The sequence below is a fragment of the Rhamphochromis longiceps genome, linkage group LG18 (assembly GCF_057381845.1).
Source record: "Rhamphochromis longiceps isolate RC_006_pf linkage group LG18, R_longiceps_female_GT1.1, whole genome shotgun sequence".
NCBI classification, from domain to species: Eukaryota; Metazoa; Chordata; class Actinopteri; order Cichliformes; family Cichlidae; genus Rhamphochromis; species Rhamphochromis longiceps.
Window position 1 is genome coordinate 10,906,167 of NC_140574.1, and position 21,576 is coordinate 10,927,742.

At 36.7% G+C, this 21,576-nt stretch overlaps 1 protein-coding gene across 13 annotated transcripts in view; it reads left to right on the forward strand.

Annotated features, from left to right (window-relative positions):
• Window positions 1–21,576, forward strand: part of piezo2b (piezo-type mechanosensitive ion channel component 2b) — a 97,313-nt gene that overhangs the window by 38,491 nt on the left and 37,246 nt on the right. For 8 of the 13 annotated variants that reach the window (XM_085388090.1, XM_085388100.1, XM_085388091.1 and 5 more), the window contains 16 exons: window positions 637–672; window positions 2,415–2,532; window positions 3,558–3,727; window positions 6,267–6,503; window positions 7,199–7,319; window positions 7,686–7,879; window positions 9,185–9,333; window positions 10,566–10,739; window positions 11,681–11,722; window positions 12,283–12,315; window positions 13,665–13,951; window positions 15,964–16,124; window positions 17,629–17,805; window positions 18,553–18,675; window positions 20,010–20,210; window positions 20,608–20,812. In XM_085388090.1, coding sequence (XP_085244216.1) covers window positions 637–672; window positions 2,415–2,532; window positions 3,558–3,727; window positions 6,267–6,503; window positions 7,199–7,319; window positions 7,686–7,879; window positions 9,185–9,333; window positions 10,566–10,739; window positions 11,681–11,722; window positions 12,283–12,315; window positions 13,665–13,951; window positions 15,964–16,124; window positions 17,629–17,805; window positions 18,553–18,675; window positions 20,010–20,210; window positions 20,608–20,812 — 2,428 coding nt within the window. The remainder of the gene's footprint in view (window positions 1–636; window positions 673–2,414; window positions 2,533–3,557; window positions 3,728–6,266; window positions 6,504–7,198; window positions 7,320–7,685; window positions 7,880–9,184; window positions 9,334–10,565; window positions 10,740–11,680; window positions 11,723–12,282; window positions 12,316–13,664; window positions 13,952–15,963; window positions 16,125–17,628; window positions 17,806–18,552; window positions 18,676–20,009; window positions 20,211–20,607; window positions 20,813–21,576) is intronic. The other 5 variants (XM_085388093.1, XM_085388102.1, XM_085388096.1 and 2 more) reach the window with 3 other exon arrangements.

Sequence of the window (21,576 nt, forward strand, 5' to 3'; positions counted from 1 at the left end):
TGATTATTATCATTATTTTTCTACGATGCCGTCCTTTTAAAACAAACCGGATAAAGGTTCAGAAACAGAGAAAAAATAATAATATTTTTTTAACTTTGTAAGCGAGAAAAAAACACTTGTTTCTTTTTAACGTTGTCAGAACTGATAACAAATGTTGTCCTGAAACACTTTGATTCAGTTTTACGATTCAACAATAACAGGCAGTCTTAATAAAGCAGAATGGAACAAATCAGTAATATTAAAGTTTCAAATAACAATAAAAACAACTCTATTAAACTCTAACGTCAAGCTGCAGCTGTTGATTGTTTCCTTAAACTTCCATTTGCTTCATCTTCATGATAATCGACTCATCCCTGGAAAGATTTCAGACCAAGACACTTTGCCTCTCTTGCACACGCACGCTTATTGTGACCTTGTTCCTACATCAAGGCCCGTACGCTGTCTCCACCGTTGACCTCCTGAGGTTTAAAAGCTTTCAGGGTGTGCAGACGCAGATGAGTGATGGTCTCGATTTACAGATTAGCAGCACTCGGCTTTGTTCTTGCTTATCAACCACTATAAAGAACACGGAGGCCTTTGACTTCAGCAACTCATCGATAACACACCTTGCCTTGTATGCTCTTTTTCTCCTCTTAGCTCCTCTCCACCCAGGATGGAATCAGTACAACAGAGGTGCGGGTTGTTCTGGATGTGTCTTAAATCTGTGCATTTTCACCCCTTTTAGTCTTGCTGCAAGAAAGGAAATCGCTGCAAAGTGCTTTTCACACTGCATCCTCATTGAACGGGGTTCCTATAATTTTTACATCCTGATTGGTTCTGTTAATCGAGGGCTTAAGTAAACATTATATATACATATGTTGGTAACCTGATCTACCTTTATCTTCTCAGTTGAAAAGCTGTGCAAGTATTTCTTAGTTGGAAATGTTGGAAGAGGGAGTACCTGTACAGCTTTTACAATACAAAAGTCACAGGAATTATATCTGATGAATATTGATGATATTTAAAGGTTTGGTTCTTATTTTTAGACTCTCTTGAACACCCATTGGTTAAAATTTAGATTGAGGGTACTATTGCCTCCACTTTGAACTGTCCTCCTGTTCATATCAACATTGAATAAACATCTCTCAAATCTTTCAGCATTTATAACAGTGGAACATGAATTAAATTTTGAAAGTCAGAGTGCAAGCGAGTACATTAACAATTATAAATAACAAATGTTTTATGTTGCGTGGTTTGTTTTGTTATATTAGTATCAGTATTGGTCTAAATCTGTTCAAGGTTGAAGACGTCTTAGTACAAAAATGACTTCTTTATGTGCAACATTTGAGCAAGAGAAACATTGTTTGCAGGAGCACAGAAAAGTCATTTTGCACCAAACTCTCAACTTACAGCATTGTCAGTCTGCTGAGGCCTCACATTGTTTTAGGTAGTGATTTTTTTAGACATTGTTTCTGCACAGGAAAAACTTACAGCTAGCATTATGAGGGGAAATTATTACACTAGTACATACGTGCATTTGGCTATTTTTTAAAGAATTTACAGGCCTGTCTGTAGAAAGCACAATTTCTCAGATAGAGGACTGATGTTTTGTTTCTAGCTTCTCATATACAGAGGACATAATAACATTTTAAACTTAACAGTAGGCACCTGAAATTTTTGCCTAATTCTATTTAAGAAGTTTTTCTTTCCCATGAAACCTTTTTCAGGCAGATCTGTGATTGTCGGATGGGAATTTTTTTGTTTGTTTGTTTTTTAATTTTAATAAAAGGCCTACAGCCCACATTGTATTTCAAAAACTACAAATGAGTAGAGATCAAACTAATGACATCACAATGTGAGAATGCTGTCACCTATCCACCACCAGCACACCTTCTAGGTTATCACAGCTCTATTTTCTCTTGATAACTACTTTAGTGCGGCAACAGCTTATTTAAACAATGTATAGCTAACAAAAATTGAGTTAATGAAGTTTAACAAATAAAAATAAATGGATTTTAATGTATATCACATCAAATTTGACATTCTACAGATACAAATATAATATGGATGTTATTCATATATTTTGATGAGGATAATCATCCATTGAAAAAATATGAAAGCCCTCGATCAAAGTAATTTTAATTTGATTTCATTTCATTACATTTTTTTTTTTTAGAAAAGGGGTTGTATCGACTTCAAAAACCATGCAGTGTGAAAAGTAGAAATCGTGCCTCTATTGCCCAACAAAGCCAAAGTGTGGTAACTAAATGGCTAAAGTTTCCTGTGGAAAAAAACAGTGTCCAGTATCAAACAACATTAGTTACTCCTCTTTGCCTTTGTGAGGCATGCTAAACTGTTGTGTGAGCTCATAACAAAAAAAAAAAGTTCGGCATCTACTGAAGTTTATTTGTTATTTATTTAAAAATGATCTGCAGGCTGTGCCCACTTCAAACGGGACCTCCTTTGAGTTTGCCGTGACTGAGAATGGACCAGTCTGTCGGGACTTGTACTCAACCCCTCAGTACAAAATGGACCAGCCCAGTGATGGCACAGGTGAGCTGTTTATTCATTCTATTATGAACATTTCTAGTCTGCAGTGAATCTGTAAAATAGTGCTGCTACCACATAAAACATTCAAAATTGTCATTTTGATATTAATCATAAACACCTCTATTCAAAACTGCATGTTTTATTTAAATTTGTTTGATCATGTGAAACGTTTCAGTGTGACAAAGATATAGAAAAGGAGAAATCAGGAAGGTGGTTGAATTCCACATTTGTTTGTAAGGGTTTAATTAAGTTTCATATGCTTAGTTACAAACGCTAAATAAAATATAGAGTGTAACAGTAAATATTTTTTCTGATTAAATTAACTTTTTTAGGTTTAAAAGTTTTTTAAGTTAACTGTGTGAGGAATAAATTGTCATAATCATAAAGTGATTGGAAGTAATTAAGTACCTTTGATGAAGTTTTTACCAAATATGGTAAAAACTTATGTATGGTGTATTTCCACCATAACTTTTACAAATAGACGATACATGTTATGCAGTGAATTCAAATGTGCACAGTTAACAGTACATAAAAGCAGCAAAGATGGCTTCAAGATAAAGTAAATTATCTTTCACATTAAGTGTTAAATACATCTGCTACTTCACCCTTCCCGCCTTCATTTTGGTTTTATGTTTCACTTATTTGCAGCCGAGTTCACTGAATTGTTTTAAAGGTTTCCTTCACTTATTTTAGTTAATATAGTAGTTATGAGGTGAGATACTTAATAGCCTGTGAATATGGTTGTTTAATGTACTGAGGAACTTGTAAAGTCTTAAAAAACTTTTCAAGGGACATGAAAAGGAAAGATAGGGAAAGTCTTATTTGGGTTTCTGCCGAGTTACTTTAATGTGTAAAATCTGAGGTGTTTAGAGCTTTTTGCAAACTAAGAATCGAAAGTCAGAATCTGTCTTCTGTGCTTTGTGAAGTTAAACTCTCACAGTTGCCCCCAACTTTATGGAAGTGCAGTAATAGATCCACACAGTTCCACAGTAGAAGTGTTGTAATGAGCTGTTTGTTTGTCCAAACAGAGAAGAAAGAAGAGTGTGTGTATGAAGTGTGTTTGCCCCCGGAGGAGTCATCTGTGAAGGAGACCGAGAGTGAAGAGAATATAATAAAGAAAAAAGGAGTCGGTGCGATGGTCAAAATCTTCCACTTCATCATGAAACAAAGCTACATCGGTGCTCTCATATCCATGATGGTGAGCAATGTTGAAAGTCAGTGCTTAGTTTTGCTTAATAATATGAATGAAATTTTAAAAATATACATCTTACTTACTTTGTCGTTCCTACTTGTTCTCTTAAAATGCGCTTGCTGTTTATATGAACAGATTAATTTGACATTCAAGTTTTATATCCAGAGAGTAACAGGCCCAAACCCACAAACCTGGTGGAAAAATGTCGTTTGCAAAACACTCCTGCCTGCTCGATCAACATCAATGCCCTTGAGCAAGGCACTGAACCTCTTTCTGCTCCAGTGGAACTACTGGCTGGCTAGCAGTAGGAAACTGTGGCTTTACTGGGCAGCGTCTATGGTTGCGTGTGTGGCAGAATGCATCCAAAAATGAGCATCTGTTCTCAGTTTAGACATTCCTGGAGTAATTTTTTTTTTTTCTTTTACAGAAATACAAGTAGCGCTACTGTTTGTTAAATTGTTGTCATGTCACGACAGCATATGTTGCTCCAAAATATCAGCGTACTTGTCAGAGCTAATGGCGCCTTCACAGAACTGCAAGTTAGCGTTCCCAAAGGCACTGACGCAACTCCAAACGTTGCTGGTAACAATCTGTCCTTTGCTCTGGAGTGCACAGCCTGATTTTACTAAAAGAGACCAGAAATATTGATTTGTCTAACCACACTGAAAGTTACCACTATGTGACAGTCCATCGCACCGAGCCTGAGAAGCGGACAGCTGTGTTTTGCACGATGACATTTGCAAATTTTAGCCTAACTGGCACTGGCACTTCTGTTATATCGCCTATAGATAAAGATTTGTGATGAGAAATGAAGAGTGGGTGGACAGTCAATCGGAAAGCGGCTGAATGTAATCTGGACAAGATCAGCATTAGCCAAATAATACCACCATGGATATGTGGTGGTAAATCTACTACACCACTGTCCCCTGATGCTATAGTAGATTCAACACTATTGGACAAAAAGTTTAATTCCAAACTCACAGACAGGCATATATTGATCAGTATTACGGTTATGTCAAAATCTATATAGATGCATCTACTAACACAGCCAACCACAGCGGGATAGTATCAAAGCAAGGAAAAGGCTCAGTGATGGATTATCAGTTTACAGTAGAGTAGAATACGGCAGACAATTGAAGAAAGGTGGCAAAAGCAACGGGAGGAAGAGAGGAAAGGGCGATGGTTTTACAAAATCCAAAGCAAAACAGGAGAAATGAGAAGCGCAGAAAGGAACAGGAGAGAGGAGACAGACATGTTATTTTTAACAGGAAAAAAAACATGAAAATATATGAAAATCTGGCTGCAATAGAGAAGATGAAACCATAGAAAATGTTTTAGTGCATTGTCAGAAATATGATGCTGAAAATGAATCGCTGATTCAAAAGCTCAGAGATATGAAAGTGAGACTGGACTTGGTTGATTTATTTCACAAGAACTCGAAAATTGAAAGTTATCCAGCCATATTTTGTTTTTTAGGACAGATTCATTTGTTTGGGAGGATATTTTTTTGTATTTCAGTCCACACCAGTTGTTGGTGGTAATGCACCATTTCTCTGTTTGCCAACTCCCAATAAATAATAAAAAGGAAACACAAGAAGAAAAAAAAAAAAAAAAAAAAAAAAAAAAAGATTTGTGATGTAGCACAGACAGATTGTGTCTTTGATCTCTATGTAAATAAATTCCTTCAGAATCCTGAATTCCTGAAATCATTGAATTATGTTTTTCACTACGAAAAATTAATTATTCAAAAGTCTTCCTACTTTTCTTTGAAGAATATTGTTTAAAAACCTTTTTCTCATCCATTCATGGGAAAATGTCAGTGCTGAAAGGACTAAATGCTGCTTTTATAACAAATCATAGTTACCATCTTCTAAATACATCAGCAGTCTCAAGTTGCATAGTTACCATACTTTTTGTTTTGTTGCCATTACTGTTTTTTTTAATTTGCGTTATTTATTTTAATCAGTTAGTTTAGCAATAAATTTGTTCAAATACCTGTTAAATAATTTAAATGTTACTGTTTTTATTGTTATTTAACAGTAAGTTAACAATCTGTAATTCCAAACTTGACACATGCTGATACACCAGTGCAAATCTCAATTTTTGGGAAGCCATAGACAAGATCGTTGCAAAATTTTTACCAAAATGTTTGAGCATTAAATTGAAAATTAAAAAAGTTATTGATGCTGTTGCTTCATTACTTTGTCATGTTATGCATTATAACAAACGTACACATTTTTAGTCATCTGTGTTTGGATCTCAGTCGTCTTTGCGGGTCTGAATAGTAGAAACTGATTTATATTTAAAAATAAAATTAAGCCAAAGTAACGAATCATTGTTGTATTAATTCTGTCAGAAGTGAAAAACGGTTTGATGATCATCTGGAAATCTGCTTCTCTTTGTGTTTGTGTATATATGTGTGTTTGTGCGTGTGGTTTCTGCGCCAACGCACTATTTCCGAGCAGTAGTCATATTTGGCCTTCCTTAGTCATTCATGACTGCAGCATTTGTTGTAAATTTTTCTCTCCAATTTGTTTGTCTCCAGGCGTGGAGCATCACATACGTCAGCTGGCTGACGTTCGTCTTCCTCATCTGGTCCTGCCTGCTGTGGATGGTCCGTGATCGGAGGCGCTACGCCATGCTGTCGTCTCCCTTCATGGTGGCCTACGGCAACCTGCTGATAGTTCTGCAGTACATTTGGACTTTTCCGGACATGGATTACAGCAAAGTCAAAGGCTTCTTTGTTGAGAAGAGAAACCCATTCCACTCACTTTCATCTAAGGTTTGGGAGTTCACATTAGCCAAACAACTAAACCTGACATTTAGCTTGACAGCCTGCAATCTTGACCACGTAATATGGTTTAATATGTGCAGGGATTTAACATGTACTCTGCATATGCTGCACCAAGCTTTATTTTTTAAGATTCTGAAACAATCTCGCTAACAAATTGTGTCTCTCCACTACTCGGTTAATAATATAAGACAGTGTAGTTATGCAATGTGCTCCTGAAGAAGGTCAGGTTTTAGTGTTTTGACATGTGTTGGAATAACTCTAAGGCGTTCAGGTTTCCAGCTACTGTACTTGACCTGATTATGTCTGGAATGAGATTTTATGATTTTATGCAACACACAAACTTGGAATTACCGTAACATATTTTTTAAATTACTCACATTTCTGTTGTAGTGCAGAGCGTATGTGTTTATTAATTTAAAGAGTGAAGATGCATTGCACTGTATTTCACACCTGGGTGAAAAATGATGGCTAATGATGTTTATTTAAAGAGTTGATGCAGACAAATTTAGACAATCCAAGTATAGTTTACAAACTCATGTCTGATTTACTACATGCAGTATACAGAATATCCTCTTGTGTTATTTTGACCATCAGTATTTTTGGTCCCACACAGTTAAAGTAAACTCTGTGTGATTTGTTGTTTCATCTTTTTGTTTTTTTTGCTCCTCGTCTTTTTTAAAAAGGTCCTTTGTATGCTGACCTTCTGGTTACTGCTGAGACAGACGCTTACAGAGAGACAAGAAAAACAAAAGGAAGACAGCACTGGTCTCTTAGACGTTCATGTAGAGGATCAGAAGAAGCAGGGTAAGCTCTATGCTATTATTTTGTTGTCTTACAGTAGTATATACGTAAAGAGTTTATAAACTCTTTACGTATGTTACAATAAACTTAAACTTATTTTAAAAAATGCTTAGGAAATATACAAACTTTGTTAACAACAATGAAAAACATGAACAAATATCTCTTACAAGTATTAGAATTAGCACATAATGGCATTGGAAAACTTATGATAGAGACTTTTAACACTGATCAGCAATGTCACTGGAGATCTTGGGTGGGCCCAAAGAATTTTAAAGAAGAAGAAAATATGCCTTTATTCATTCATTAGAAATGAAAATCCAGAAACAAATATGGTCTACTAGACTGAAAAATGCAAAACTGCTTTTACAGAGGAAGAGGAGTCTGAGGAGGGAGGGGAACAGGACCTCATGCACGTCCTTGGTAACATGGTGATGGCTCTGATGGTCAAATATTGGATCTACATCTGCGGTAGCATGTTCTTCATCGTCACCTTTGAGGGACGTATCGTCATGTACAAGATCATCTACATGATGATGTTCCTCTCCTGTGTGGCGCTATACCAGGTACGCACCGAAAGGACGCCAAGTGATTGACAATAAACATGCTGACGTTTCTATTTGAGATGTACAAGTGCATCCCAAAAAAATGGAATATTGTGATACATTTATTTATTTTTTGTTTTTTGTAATTTAATTCAAAAGGTGAACAATGACAGTGTGTATTCATAGCACGTAAGGTGAAATATTTCAAGCCTTTAATATTAAAATTTTTATGATTACGGCTTTAAAAATCAGAAATTCAGTATCTTAAATTATTAAATACGAAATTTCAAGTTTGAGTAAATGACTATCCAAAAAGTTAATATCTTGGTCTACTACGGTAGAGGCAGCCTAGATCATGTGGAAGCTAACTTGACAGTTTTCCATATGGGTCTTCGACACCCTTCTTAATGGAAAGTTGACTGGAAGATAAAGGTGCGACAAGAAAAGGTGCTCAAGGCGCAAGGATGTTTGTGCAGACATCAGAAGCATCTTACTTGGGTTAAGGAGAGGAAGAAATGGACTGGTCGTCTGGTTACTTTCAGATGAAAGTACATTTCTCATCATGTTTTCAATTTCCACTCTTCCCCTACTCGTAAACAAAACTCTGAGACACTTAAACTCCTCCATCTTCAAGGTCACAGCAGCTTTGACAAAACATCAGTATTTTGGGAATAAGGATCAGTAATGACTTTTAAATGTTTTTGGCATTTATTAAACAACCATGAGACACATAATTCACAACAAAGGATTAATATAAACTGTAAAGTGAAATGTATTGTCATTGTATTTGATGGAAATGATGCAGTTTAACATTCTTCCAATTTAGGGAATGTAATTGATTTTCATTCTGCTAAAAGGTCAATGGACTAAAGATATAAAACCATAATACATATGCATTTAACAGGGGGGAAATATACAAGGCCAAGCATACTAACAGTGCTTATTATAAAGAATTGCCTTCTGTTTATGTGTATAAACACATATTTATTATTAACATTTGGGGAATATGTGGGATGTTTAAAATCGTGATCTGTATAATTGTTTTCGAAGCCTTCCAAATGTGGCGACCTGTGAAATAAGGATATTTAATGTTTTGTTATAATTTTTGGAGTATATATTTGAAGTGTAGATATGAATATGATGCCATAAACGTCCCAAATTCAATTTCCCAAACACAGAATTTGCTGTCATTTGTTAAGTGAGTTCATAAAGTATGTGCTTTCCAGGTTCGTAGCACATTTTGTATTCCTAACTCCCAGCAACAGCCAGAGGCAGACTGAGAAGTCACATAAATCCAGATGTCCTCTTCTAATTCTTGTCATGAAGGTGCACTACGAGTGGTGGCGAAGGATCCTGAAGTACTTCTGGATGTCGGTGGTTATGTACACCATGCTGGTTCTTACAGTTGTCTACACCTTCCAGTTTCCAGAGTCAATACACACCTGGGGTAACATGACAGGCCTGGATAAAAAAGGGTGAGCGCCACTGAGCAACTGCCGGTCTGAGCGGCAGGATACAGATTCACTGCCTACGTTTCCCAGAGAGGCACAGCTTATGGCTTAGTCATCAAACCAACTGTTTGTCTTGAGCTTTTTTGTTTTGTTTTGTTTATTTTAGTAGCTTTGCCCTGCTAGCGTAGCAAAGCATATGTATAGTGGCTTTAGTTGGGGATGGAGGAGAATTTTAGAACTGAATTCACAGATGTCTTATTTTCTTTGATTTCTTTTAAGTAGATATATAGGTAGATATTCATGATGTTACCTAAAAAATCTATTACAAATTGTAGTAGTTCAGTTCTAGTAAAACTACTTTAGTATGTATCTGTTCTTCCAATTTATAGAGCATAGTTGCCTCACAGCTCTTGAAGATGAACCTGCATATTTTAGTAATGAAAAAAGCTACAGGAAAGACTGAAACTATTGTTTCTTGTTTAAAGAAATATACCTACACACTACCTCAAGTAGTATACTTAATTATGTTAATATACTCAGCCATACAAATATAATCAACTATAGTTGATATGTGGTTGTTAAAAGCCAATAAACAGAAAATGATATTGTTACAGTGTGCCTGATTAGTCGTGACAGCTGTGTCCAGGGGCACTATGATATACTGTTTTTCTGTAACAAAACCATTTTAGTGGTTATGTATATATATATATATATATATATATATATATATATATATATATATATATATATATATTTATTTATTTATTTATTTATTTTCATTTTTATTTTTATTTTTATTTTGAGTTTGGTTTGAGTAAGTTCAGATTTAGTTTTCAGACCTCCCAGTCTCAAACATAGGTGCCAGTGCCTCGTCACGCTTGCTGTGTTGGCAAATTTGACTAAATTACCTTAAGTACTTTAACTATAATTACAGTGATTTAAAGGGTAAGGGTCACATTTATGTGAGAATTTCTTTACATTTTCACGTAAACGGAATAAAGTCTTTTGGTTTAAGGTCATACTGTAGATTGCTATGATGTCACAATAAACCCCCAACATATAATTATTACAAAATGTTATATAAACACCTGGTAGTATTAGATGATGAATAGATTAGATTTTATCTACAGAGTCAATATTCAGCTTCGCTGTGCTCAGTCTTCCAAACTTCAGCAGTTCTTCACACAGTAACCTTGGGAGTGATTTAAGCTTAATCTCACAGTTTTCTGTTTCCTTTGAAATGTTTGTGAATGCAGTCTGGAAGCCCTGGGCTTGAAGCAGTTCGAGCTGGGCGAGCTGTTCATCAGGATTTTCATTCCCACGTCCTTCTTGCTGGCGTGTATTCTCCACCTGCACTATTTCCATGACCGCTTTCTCCAGCTCACTGACCTCCAGGCTGTAGTGGCTAAAGAAGAGAGCACTATCTACAGGTGAGACACATGCTGCTTTTTTTCAATTCATACTTATAACAACAGTAAAGTGATGGGAAGTTGTTTAGATATAGAAATGGTAGAAAATTTGGTTTTATGGGGTTATCGTGATTCAGAATCATTGTAAGTACATTTTCTTTGCTTTGAAACTAAGTGTCTTTTCTCCTTGTAACTTGGAAGCTTTTGGTTTGCTGTAGAGCCCGACCGACACCAATACCGATATTTGGTGATCTAAAAATCCGAAATATCGGTCAGTATTTTGCTTTGTTTCATGCACACAAACAGATTTCCCTAACATTTATTATGTGTAGTTTTTTACAATTTCATACCAAGATAGTGCAGAATAAAAATAAACTTGTTTTATTGTGGATTAATTGTGGAGAATAGTGCCCTCTGTTGCACTCATAACATCGCTGAAGGGTGTTTCCCCTTTTTCCTCTTTGCTTTTTTAAATTTTCATTTATCAGCCAGTAAATGAAAATGATATGCCTGATATATCGGAAAATATTGGCCCATGCGGTCATGCAGTAATGCAGTATATTGGTCATCTGATATATCAGTCAGTCTTTAGTTTGCTGTGCCGCCCCACCCCGACTTCTGCTTGTTACATTTTGTACTTCACAACTCCAGTGCAAATTGATTAGTAGATAATTATTGCAATAAATTTCCACTACTCACGAAGTATGCATGTAAAACCCAGTTCATCCGCTTTTATGTCACACCTTGTTATACGGCCGCTGTAACCTCATCGGTCATTGCGTGCTGTGTCGTGCAGCTGTGTGTCATAACATGCACATTTCACAGTCTGCGGCATGGGTCATTTAACTTTAGCTTTGTTTTTGTGGATTTTGTTGTTCTGCTACCACTTGCTCAGCTCTTCTTCCCTCTGCTTCTCTCCGTCACCTGCTGCTTTCTATCTTCTCCGCCTGTTTCACTCACAGCCACGCCAAAGTCAATGGGCGTGTCTATTTAATCATGAATAGGTGGGTATTTGCTCGCTTTCTGTAGCATCAATCACCATCCCATGTCACCTCTGAATCTTAGCGTTTTCTTCCTTTTGCAATACATCCTCAGCACCCACAGTGACTTACCCCTCTTACCTTGTTTTTGATGGTATTTTATTGAGAATCTGAAATATCTTGCACCTGAAGATCAGGTATTTTTCATGACATGACTGGTTTTCTTTTTTGGGGTTTTGGGGTTTCTTTATTTTGCCTGTAGCCTCCTCTTATTTGGATTTTCTATGTTTTGTTTTTTAATAAAAAATGTTCTACTTCTGACAGGCAACAAACTTACTCATGCATGTTTAAAACTGCAAAAAGTTCTTGCTCCCCTCCACTAGCTTTACACTGATCCACACCCTGATCTATGCACTGAACCCCAGAAAATTACCCCCTTCCTATAAAAGCTCGCCTCCCCCAAACCACTGGAGTCCTGCAGCCAGTTTTCGTGCATTTTAAAATGACGTTTCAGCCTGTTTTTGTGTCAGTTTCTCTTCTCACTGTTTATGATGACTTCTGTGTAACTATATTGTTCTGAGCAGCATCAAAGAAAAAATTCCCACTCCACAGAGCAAGTAAGTGTGACTACCAAACACCAAAATGCTCGTCTTGACATGCAGCCAGTCCGTGCAAGCCAAACCTGAACCTTGACATGGCTCCATTATTGCCTGAAAAGACATTGAAGGATTAAAGCCTCCCCTTAGTTGTTTATCTGCTGCTCAAAGATCAGACACCATGAATACAACACGGATTATTTTAAAGAATGCAGCAGGAATGTGCACTGCTTTTAGTTTGAAATGCCTGATGAAACACTGCTCTGTTGTTCAGTTAGCAGAACGAGCAGATTCCCATCCTGCATCGGAGTCATTTGACAGTCATCTTGACCTTGTGTATAATTTTTCAAGTATTTATATACTTATGAGGACAGAATACCTTAGAAAATAATAAAAGAGATTTCTTTTTTTGTTTGTTTTTAGGGATTTGGTTTTTGTTCACTGTGCTGATGTCTTGGTCGAGTTTAAGATCAGATGCAGATAAATTTATGGAATATTAGGACGAAAAACTTACGAGGAACACCTCTTCTTATCTTACAATATTGATCGTAGCATATCCTTGTAGATATGTCTGTATGTATCCCATCGCCTCCTTTTTAAACAGTTATCATAACTATTTATTAATAATCTTCAAATGTACATATATGACCCAATGGTCACCAAAATTTGTATCCACTAAATACCAACTATGAAGATTTTTATCACAAGAAATGCTGGTTGGATTGTATCGATAAAGGATTGAGAATTAAATATATTTTTTTTATATCTCTACTACCAAACAGTTTCTAGTCTTTTTTTTGTGTATAATTTTGTTTATTTTTATATATTTCGTTTTGGGTTTTATATGTCTTCACTTCCCATTTGTCCTTTACCTAAAGGAAATATGGGTACAAACATTATCAAATCTAGGAGCGTATTCATGCTCGAACCAATAATGCCTTTATTGGAAGTTTTGAATTTAGTTGCCACATGATCCACAATTACAATTTACAACATATAATTTGACGTTTTTTAATGGATTATTTGGACATAAAAACAGACCAGCAACAGCAGTGAGTGCTGGCATGAAGATAGCAAGTGGAAATAAAAACAAAAAAAGACACATTAGTCCTGAACCTGTACAAACACAACCATTACTGCTGTCCTGTCAGGTTCACACCATTCACACTCTATGGTTAACACACAAAATATGGAAATTGTACAGTTCCATAACAACATGATAAATAATAAAATGTTTAACAACAACAGGAGCAATCATATTTAAAATCCGTAAGTCACAGAAGGTCCTCATATGTATATTAATACAGATCTGTGCCCAGGGTTGCGTGTTCGTGTGTGTTTTTGTGTAATAACTTCTGCCGTGTCTTCAGACTGGTGGACCCGGATGGCAGCCTGCCAGACCTCAGCATGCTCAGTGCCAGCTCGGTGGACGCGATGCTTCTCAGAGAGGAATGTGAAACACATGTAAAGCAGAACATGCAGGAGGGTTGGGATATGGAGAAAGAGAAGGAGCAGGCCCTGGTGGTGGTGATGGATGACACTGACATGACTAATGAGAAGCCCAGGAGCTTGTCTGACCCACGGCAGTCCAGCACAGAGGAGAGCCAACAGTGCAGTGCGAAGACCGAGCCGGAACCGAGCACAGAGCAGAGCTCAGGTACCGAGCAGCACGGCGGGTCCATGACCTTAAATGTGATTTCAAAAATACTGTGAAATATTTCACTTGATCTAATTCATTTTTGTCTAATCAAGCATAACATTCAACTACTAAAATATTTTTTTCTGTATAGAAACACTAATAAACATTTAGAATTTATTGTCTTAAAAAATTTTCTATGTAAAACGATTAATTTAGAAGTTCATGGTTAACGACAACAATTATGCTTTAGTATTAAAAATACAATTTTGATTAAAGAGCAAATTCATATTGGTGGATTAACCATTACAGAAAACAAAAATGATTTTTAGTAATCACCAATCCTGTTAAATTAGGGCATCTTACATTGGCTGGTGGTCTAATAAACTATTGCATTGTGGGTGAAAGCTTTAAAGTTTTTGGAAATATCTAAGTCAGACATTAATCAAGTGTAAACATTAAGCCACTGAAACAAATTTTTCTATTCAAGAATGAAAGTAAATAATTTTAATTTCACATCTTAATCAAAATAACACTCTGTTTGTATGTCAGTAAATTAGAAATTTGATTTAAAACTGCAATAATTATGTTTTAGCATTAGTTTCCACATAAACTTTAATGTCAAAACTGTGTTTGTGACGGAACATTTCTGTCAAAGCAGCATGTTTCTTTTTTTATAAAAGGAAATGGCACATTAATATCATGCTGATTGCAAGTAGCTGTCATAGACATACGTGCGATGGTAATAAAAACCTAGCCAGCGCACGAGTCATGCATCATGCATTTAGTGCTAAGCCTCTAGTTTTTCAGTTTGCTCTCAAGTTCATTGTGGTCTTTAAAGGTCAAAGCTCTGTGCTGCCGCCCTGGTATCTTCTGCCTGCGCTCACACCAGCCAGCCACTGCTGCAGAATTTGTAAAAGCGGTTGTACTGCAGGTTTTTTGTTTTCAACCGATTTATCTTGCATTACGACACAGCACATAGCTCAAGCGCCTGCTTTTACCCTCCTGCTAAGGCCGACCAAAGCTGCATTACTAGCATATTTACACAGACAGTCTTGAATGAAAATGTTGTTTGCATGCACAGAAAATAAAATGGGTGATAAAACACAACCCTGCGGCCCTGCAGGGCCTCTTAGTTTATAATGAGTTGTGGGCTGTACGAGGTATATTCTCTCAGAGTTTCTTAGCCAAACAATGGGGCCTCTATTAAAGCCTGAGATAATATGGATTTTGTAAACGTATACACGCTCTACCACAATATAGTGGTTTTTATGGGAATATGAAACAAATTATAAAGTCCTGTTTCTCAGCTAAATAAAACAGCAGTTTGGAATTTGCTTGTTAATACATTTTTTAAGCTCATTCTCATCAAACTTCAAAACTTTAATATTGGAAAAAATGATGTTAACAATCCTGTAGCAGCTTCAGAATTAATATGAAACACGTGTTTGCTACCATAAAGTAACCAAAAAATTGAAATTACATTTCTTGAATTTAGTTTCTAATAGTTTACTCTTCGTCTGTAAACAGACTAATGAAGTGGAGGAGTAATTGTTTTAGGCTTAATTAAATATTTACAGCAAGGTATTAGTGAGTAAAAGCTCTATTTTCTTTACTTTTTTACTTTGATATCAAACATTCTTTAAATTTGTTAGATTAATATGCATTATTAGCTTCATATTAATCTAACATGAATCTGTATTGATTGATTTATTTTTAATCAATAGAGGGGTTGACTCTAAAAATACCACAGCTGCATCAATTACATATATATATATAAAGGGCTATAAAGAAGGAACTGTATATCTGCCTTTCATTTCTGAATGAACTGTAGAAAATTACAAACATGTGGAATGGCAGCTAACGTTGTCCTGAAGTGAAGCTTGTGCAATCTCCCAGCTTAAGTTGACAAACTTGCAGGTGAAAAATAGAAGTAACAGGGATATTCGTTTTTAAACACTTTCCGTTTGCACCTCTTCAGTCTTGTCACTTTCCCATTTAAACGTGTCTGGTTTTTGTCTCTTTTTCCTCAGACCTGAAGAATAAATGGCACCTTGTGGTTGACCGTCTGACAGTGCTCTTCCTCAAGTTCCTGGAGTATTTCCACAAACTGCAGTTGTTCATTTGGTGGTTACTGGAGATCCATATCATCAAGATCGTTTCCTGCTACGTTGTCATGGTTGCTATCAAAGAGGTATGAAAGCTGAAGAATTGACTTACTTTTGTACCTGCAGCAAGACAAACTTAAACCTGCCTGAAAGTCATATTTTATTTTATTTGGTCAGCTTTCATATCAAACACCACAGGTGGTAATGTGTTTCCCTTCCTGTTGGTGCTAAAACTGAGTACTGTTTATAACTGCTTTTACTTGGGTCCCATCTTCTCTTTCCTGCCTTTGTTAGCACTCCGCAGTATATCCTGGAGAGGCGCTGCTATTTTAGTGTGATTACTTCTCAGATACACAAATAAAGCTGATGTCGTTCAGCACTAATCTAAATTGAACTGTTTACTATATCGCATACAAGCCAAATAATAGTGTGGGGGATTCTGGAGAATTGTAACAGCTTCTACACTTTGGAGATGTAAAGAAGAGTCTGAGATTTTTTGAGTTTACACATGAACCATACCAGTCTTATGAAAACTCATTTGACAGTCTTTACAGTCATAGTAAAAAGATAAGCTAAAAAATAGTGTCATTATTAATTTAACAAAAGTTAATCCAAAATAAAAAACCGTGTATTAAAACAGTACACCCCATTATTCGGTAGCTTAGAGAGCCTCCTGAATAACTTAAAGTACAGTAATCATTTTCTATCTGGCTTCATCAGCTTCCCACGTCATTGTGGAGGAATTTTAGCCCACTCATAGGAATTCATGTAGGTCAGGTTTTTACTGGGTCACTGCTTTTTAGATTAGTTTTTGATAAATAAATGATGACACAGTATAGTGTCAGTGTCAGGACTGGGTATCGATCGGTTTCTTTTATCGATTCGATTCCAATTCCCAAGGTCCCAATTTTGACTGAGACAGTCAGAAATATTATAATTCTGATAAATTATCAGTACATATGCTTATTTTTATATCTATGTATACAAAGCTGACACTTGTGAGACTTAATAAGAGGTGGGAGCATCACAGCAGATGTCTTTGTGTCGAAGTAACTGAAAAATATGAAGGAGATTTTCCTGGCCTGACTTTTTATATCAAATAAATTATTCTGCAGTAGATCAAAAACGGAAGAAAACCATGAATCAACATATGAACATTACCTGATGCTGCTGAAGTGAAACAGAGCAATGTTAAAGAGGTTTTATTGGAGACACAGCTAAGCGTTTTGCAATTTGTCATACTTTTAAAAAGTTTGCATTTCTTCGGTATTGAACAGCAGAAATGAGCCTTTCTTGTCGGAGGCGAAACAGCGAGCGACAACGCTGTGCACAATTGTGTTGGCAGCAAAAGTAAGAGGGAATTAATGACGATGTTTATCAAACATGAAGCGTAGTTTTGATCTTCTTTTGCTGCTGGTTCAGTGAATTTTTCAATCATCACTGATTTACACCTGTTTTCTTTTCAGTGTACAATGTGTGTGTGTGTGTGTGTGTGTGTGTATTGTTAAAAATTTATAGCCGTAGCTGTGGAAAAGAGGTATGAATGACAAAGTTTTTTTGTCCTCATCACATCTATTGTCTTTTGTCCAGGTGTCTTTGTTCAACTATGTGTTCCTTGCATCCTGGGCGTTTGCACTGCCGTACAGCCAGTACCGGCCCCTTGCCTCTAGTGTTTGCACTGTCTGGACGTGTGTCATCATTGTATGTAAAATGTTGTACCAGCTGGACTTAATAGATCCCAGCAAGTACTCCAAGAACTGCACTTTGGTAAATATTAATGCTTCTCAACCAAAGTTGTATAGAATACATGCTGTTCTTTAGCATTGTCCCTATTATCCTTAATTAAAGCCAGATTTTTTGTAGATTCTCTTGATTTTGATTGATGTGCGCCTGCTTTATGTCATGACTTTTGTTGGCGTTGGGCATAAAAACTCTGGAATAAAATGTTTGCATTCCAAAAGAGACAAAAAGCCTTACTGCTAGTTTCCAAGATTTGAATTAAAGTACTATGGTTCTTTGAAGCTCCATATTTTTTATTCTTGGATTCTTCTAGTAAAGCTTTGGATGATTTACAGATCAAATAAGCCTTGTTTATCGTATACTCACCTTAGATGAGCTACTAACTTCATCCATTCCAGGAGATCTGAAACAACAAGTTGTTTTAGATCCTCTGCCTTTGAGCTAGGTGTCTTCCCATTGTCTGACCCTTATAAAAAGAAAGTTTAAATTACAGGTTGGTGGGACTTCTATGGTTACAACCAAAGCAGTGTGTCTGAAATGACCAAAATAGGCTATATCTGCTCTCTCTGACATCATTCAGAGCCAAGGGTAGAAAAAGTCTTTCTTAAAATTAGCGTTTAGAGCAGCCTGAAATTTTGCCTCATAGCGACTTACTCTTACGGAACTCGATATTTGAAACTTTGACCATGTTTGATGAAAACATAATTCCTACTTTAGGCCTAGTTTTTAATTCTACTAGACTGGAAAACTGACCCATTGTGTTTTTGTCCACAGTTATGCAGAAACTCAACAAATAAGAGTTTAATGTTACCAGAATCTTTGTTGTATGACGGAAGAGTGGATCCAGCCAACTGGGTGGGCCTCAGGAAGTATGACGACCTGCTGGGCTACCTGAGGGTAAGGTCGAAATGAACCACAGTTCTTTTATCGTTGTTATACACTGCCTATTAGACTCTTTATTCTTTATTATTTATAGAGCAATTATGAATTTAGAACTACCGTGTTTACAGGAAAATTGTAATGCGTTTTTTTTTTAAATTATTATTAACTTTTATGTCAGCAGTAATCTCTATTTCATGTTTAATTCATGCAGATTTGGGTAATTCAGTCAAATATGAGATGTTTAACACATCACCGACCTAGTGCTATTTGGCTGTTTAAAGTCAGTATTTAATTTGAAATAATATCAAAATTCCACAAAATGCAGTCAACTGAAAAAAGAACAAATAAATATTCCACTGCAATACATTCCTAAGAAAACAGACTGTGTAATTATTTTTCTTTACTTTCCTGTGTCACCTGCCGAGTGTCACTCTGTTTCACCCACACCTCCAAATCTCTGTACAGGGAAGGAGGTGATCTGTGTTTTATTCAGTGAGATGAACACAAGATTTTTGGATTTTTAAAATAAACAAAATGTATAAAAAATGTATTTAAAAAAAGCTAATATTGAGTGATAACAGTTCATAGCAAAGGTTTTCAACTACAGGCTGCCACAGACAGCAGGCCTGGTGCTTAACTGTAATTCAACGGGTTGTAGAGCTCACCTTTGTACGGAAGTCTTATGTAGATGATGAGTTATATGTTTGACAGTTAGGAGGAATATTTGTAAGATTCTTTTGTGAGTATCTTTCCCCATCCCCTGGACCTTTTAGGGGAACTTAATACTTGTGAGATCTCAGACTCTGAATACTTAGAATTTCTATTTTATTTAGTTAGCAGTGGTTTTCATATTGAAACATCTCATTATGTGTTTGTTGGCATAATGAAAAGCCAGACTGGGATTCAGATCATCCCTCCGTGTGGTTTCATCTCCACTGTCTAAGAGCAAAAGGGAATTTCTTATTAGATTTTCTTTGTAATTGTTTCAATGTGCAGTACTGAAATCAGTCACTAGGGATACAGCAAATCACATCTTGATTGCAGTCTTGTAAGTCGGGTTTGTGTTTTTGTTTTCTTCACACTTTTAGTAGTTTAATGTAATTCACTTGACCTTGTGAAAATATGAAGTGCCAATCAAATGTTGCCAATAACTGGGACTATTCTGCAGTTTTTGTCCTTTAAATGAGTAAAACCAGCAATGTTAAAGTTGCTCTCTGGATACTCCCCAACCCGTCGTAATCCTCAGCCCATTTAATCACATTTAAATATTTTTTAAAACTATATTATAAAAACACAGTTTATAAAAACTAAGCATTTTGGGGAATTTTCTCTTCCGACCATCTGAGCAGAACAACTTCTGGATGCTGGCTCTGTTAGCATTGGAGGTAACCATCTACCGCCATCAGAAATACTTCAGACTGAGGAACAAATTGTCACCTCCCGCTGCCAGGATTATCTTTCATGACATCACACGACAGCACCTGGACATCAACATTGTCTGCTTCATCAAATACTTCATCAACTATTTCTTCTACAAGTTTGGACTTGAGGTAGGTGGCATAATGAAGTAGAAATAGTTAAATTGGGGCGATCGTGGCTCAAGAGTTGGCAGTTCGTCTTGTAATCGGAAGGTTGCCGGTTCGAGCTCCAGCTTGGACAGTCTCGGTCGTTGTGTCCTTGGGCAAGACACTTCACCCACCACCTACTGGTGATGGCCAGAGGGGCCAATGGCGCGATATAGCAGCCTCACTTCTGTCAGTCTGCCCCAGGGCAGCTCTGGCTACAACTGTAGCTTGCCTCCACCAGTGTGTGAATGTGAGAGTGAATGAATAATGGAATTGTACAGCGCTTTAAGGTTCTCGAAAAGCGCTCTATAAATGCAACCCATTATTAAAATGTGTACTGTGCTACACTGCTTCATGTACACTCCTCTTGTGTTTCCCTTAGACTTGCCTGCTGTTGGTCGTCAACGTCATAGGGCAGCGTATGGACTTCTATGCCATGCTTCATGCTTTTGCCTTAATAGCGGTGCTGTACAGACGTAGAAGGAAAGCCATTGCTGAGATTTGGCCCAAGTACTGCTGCTTTCTGGCATGCATGCTTACTGTTCAGTACTTCGTCTGCATCGGGATCCCACCTGCAGCCTGTAAAGGTTTGTGTAATCAAATGTGCCAGATTGCACTCACAATAAACAGACACTTGGTGAGTCAAAAGCTGATTAATTTCCTCGTAGAAGCCATTCTTAACAATGTGTCTGGTCCAGATAACTGACTGATTCTCCAAGATGCTTATCTATCTCATCACCATATCACCATGGTGAAGTAGGTGAGCAAAATTTTTCAGGCACCAGGAAGACAGGAAATTTTTACTGTGCAGATTTGTCTTTGCTTGTATTCAGGAGTTAAAGTGGAATTTGCGAAGTAGTGAAGTGTGGGGAAGAGAATCGCTTAGAAATTTGAAGTAGATTTGTTTTCTTTGCATACAGGCTGTGATCAGATAACATTTTCTGCTGCTGCTCTGAGAATTACTGCTGTTTGTGGATTTAGGAATCCAACTGAACTCAACAAGAATAAACAAACTTTACATGAGCTATAAAGCTTAAAAACTGTATAAAGATCGTATAAAGTTTATACGCTAATGAGTGAATCTAATCAGGATCATCAGCTTATTTTAAATTGATACACTAAACCTAATGTAACCTAGCACTGACAATGAGCACCACAGTGTAATGCAGTTACTGTCAAGGCTCGGCTGTGTGGCAGGCAGGAGGAGGACCCAAAATGCAAAACTCACACACACACGGGGGTGAACTCAAAAAGCAGCTTTATTGCTGACCAAAGATAATAGGAGATACAAAACTAAACTGGGAAAAACTAACATAAAGCTCACCAGGAAACACGGGGGAATCACACACAG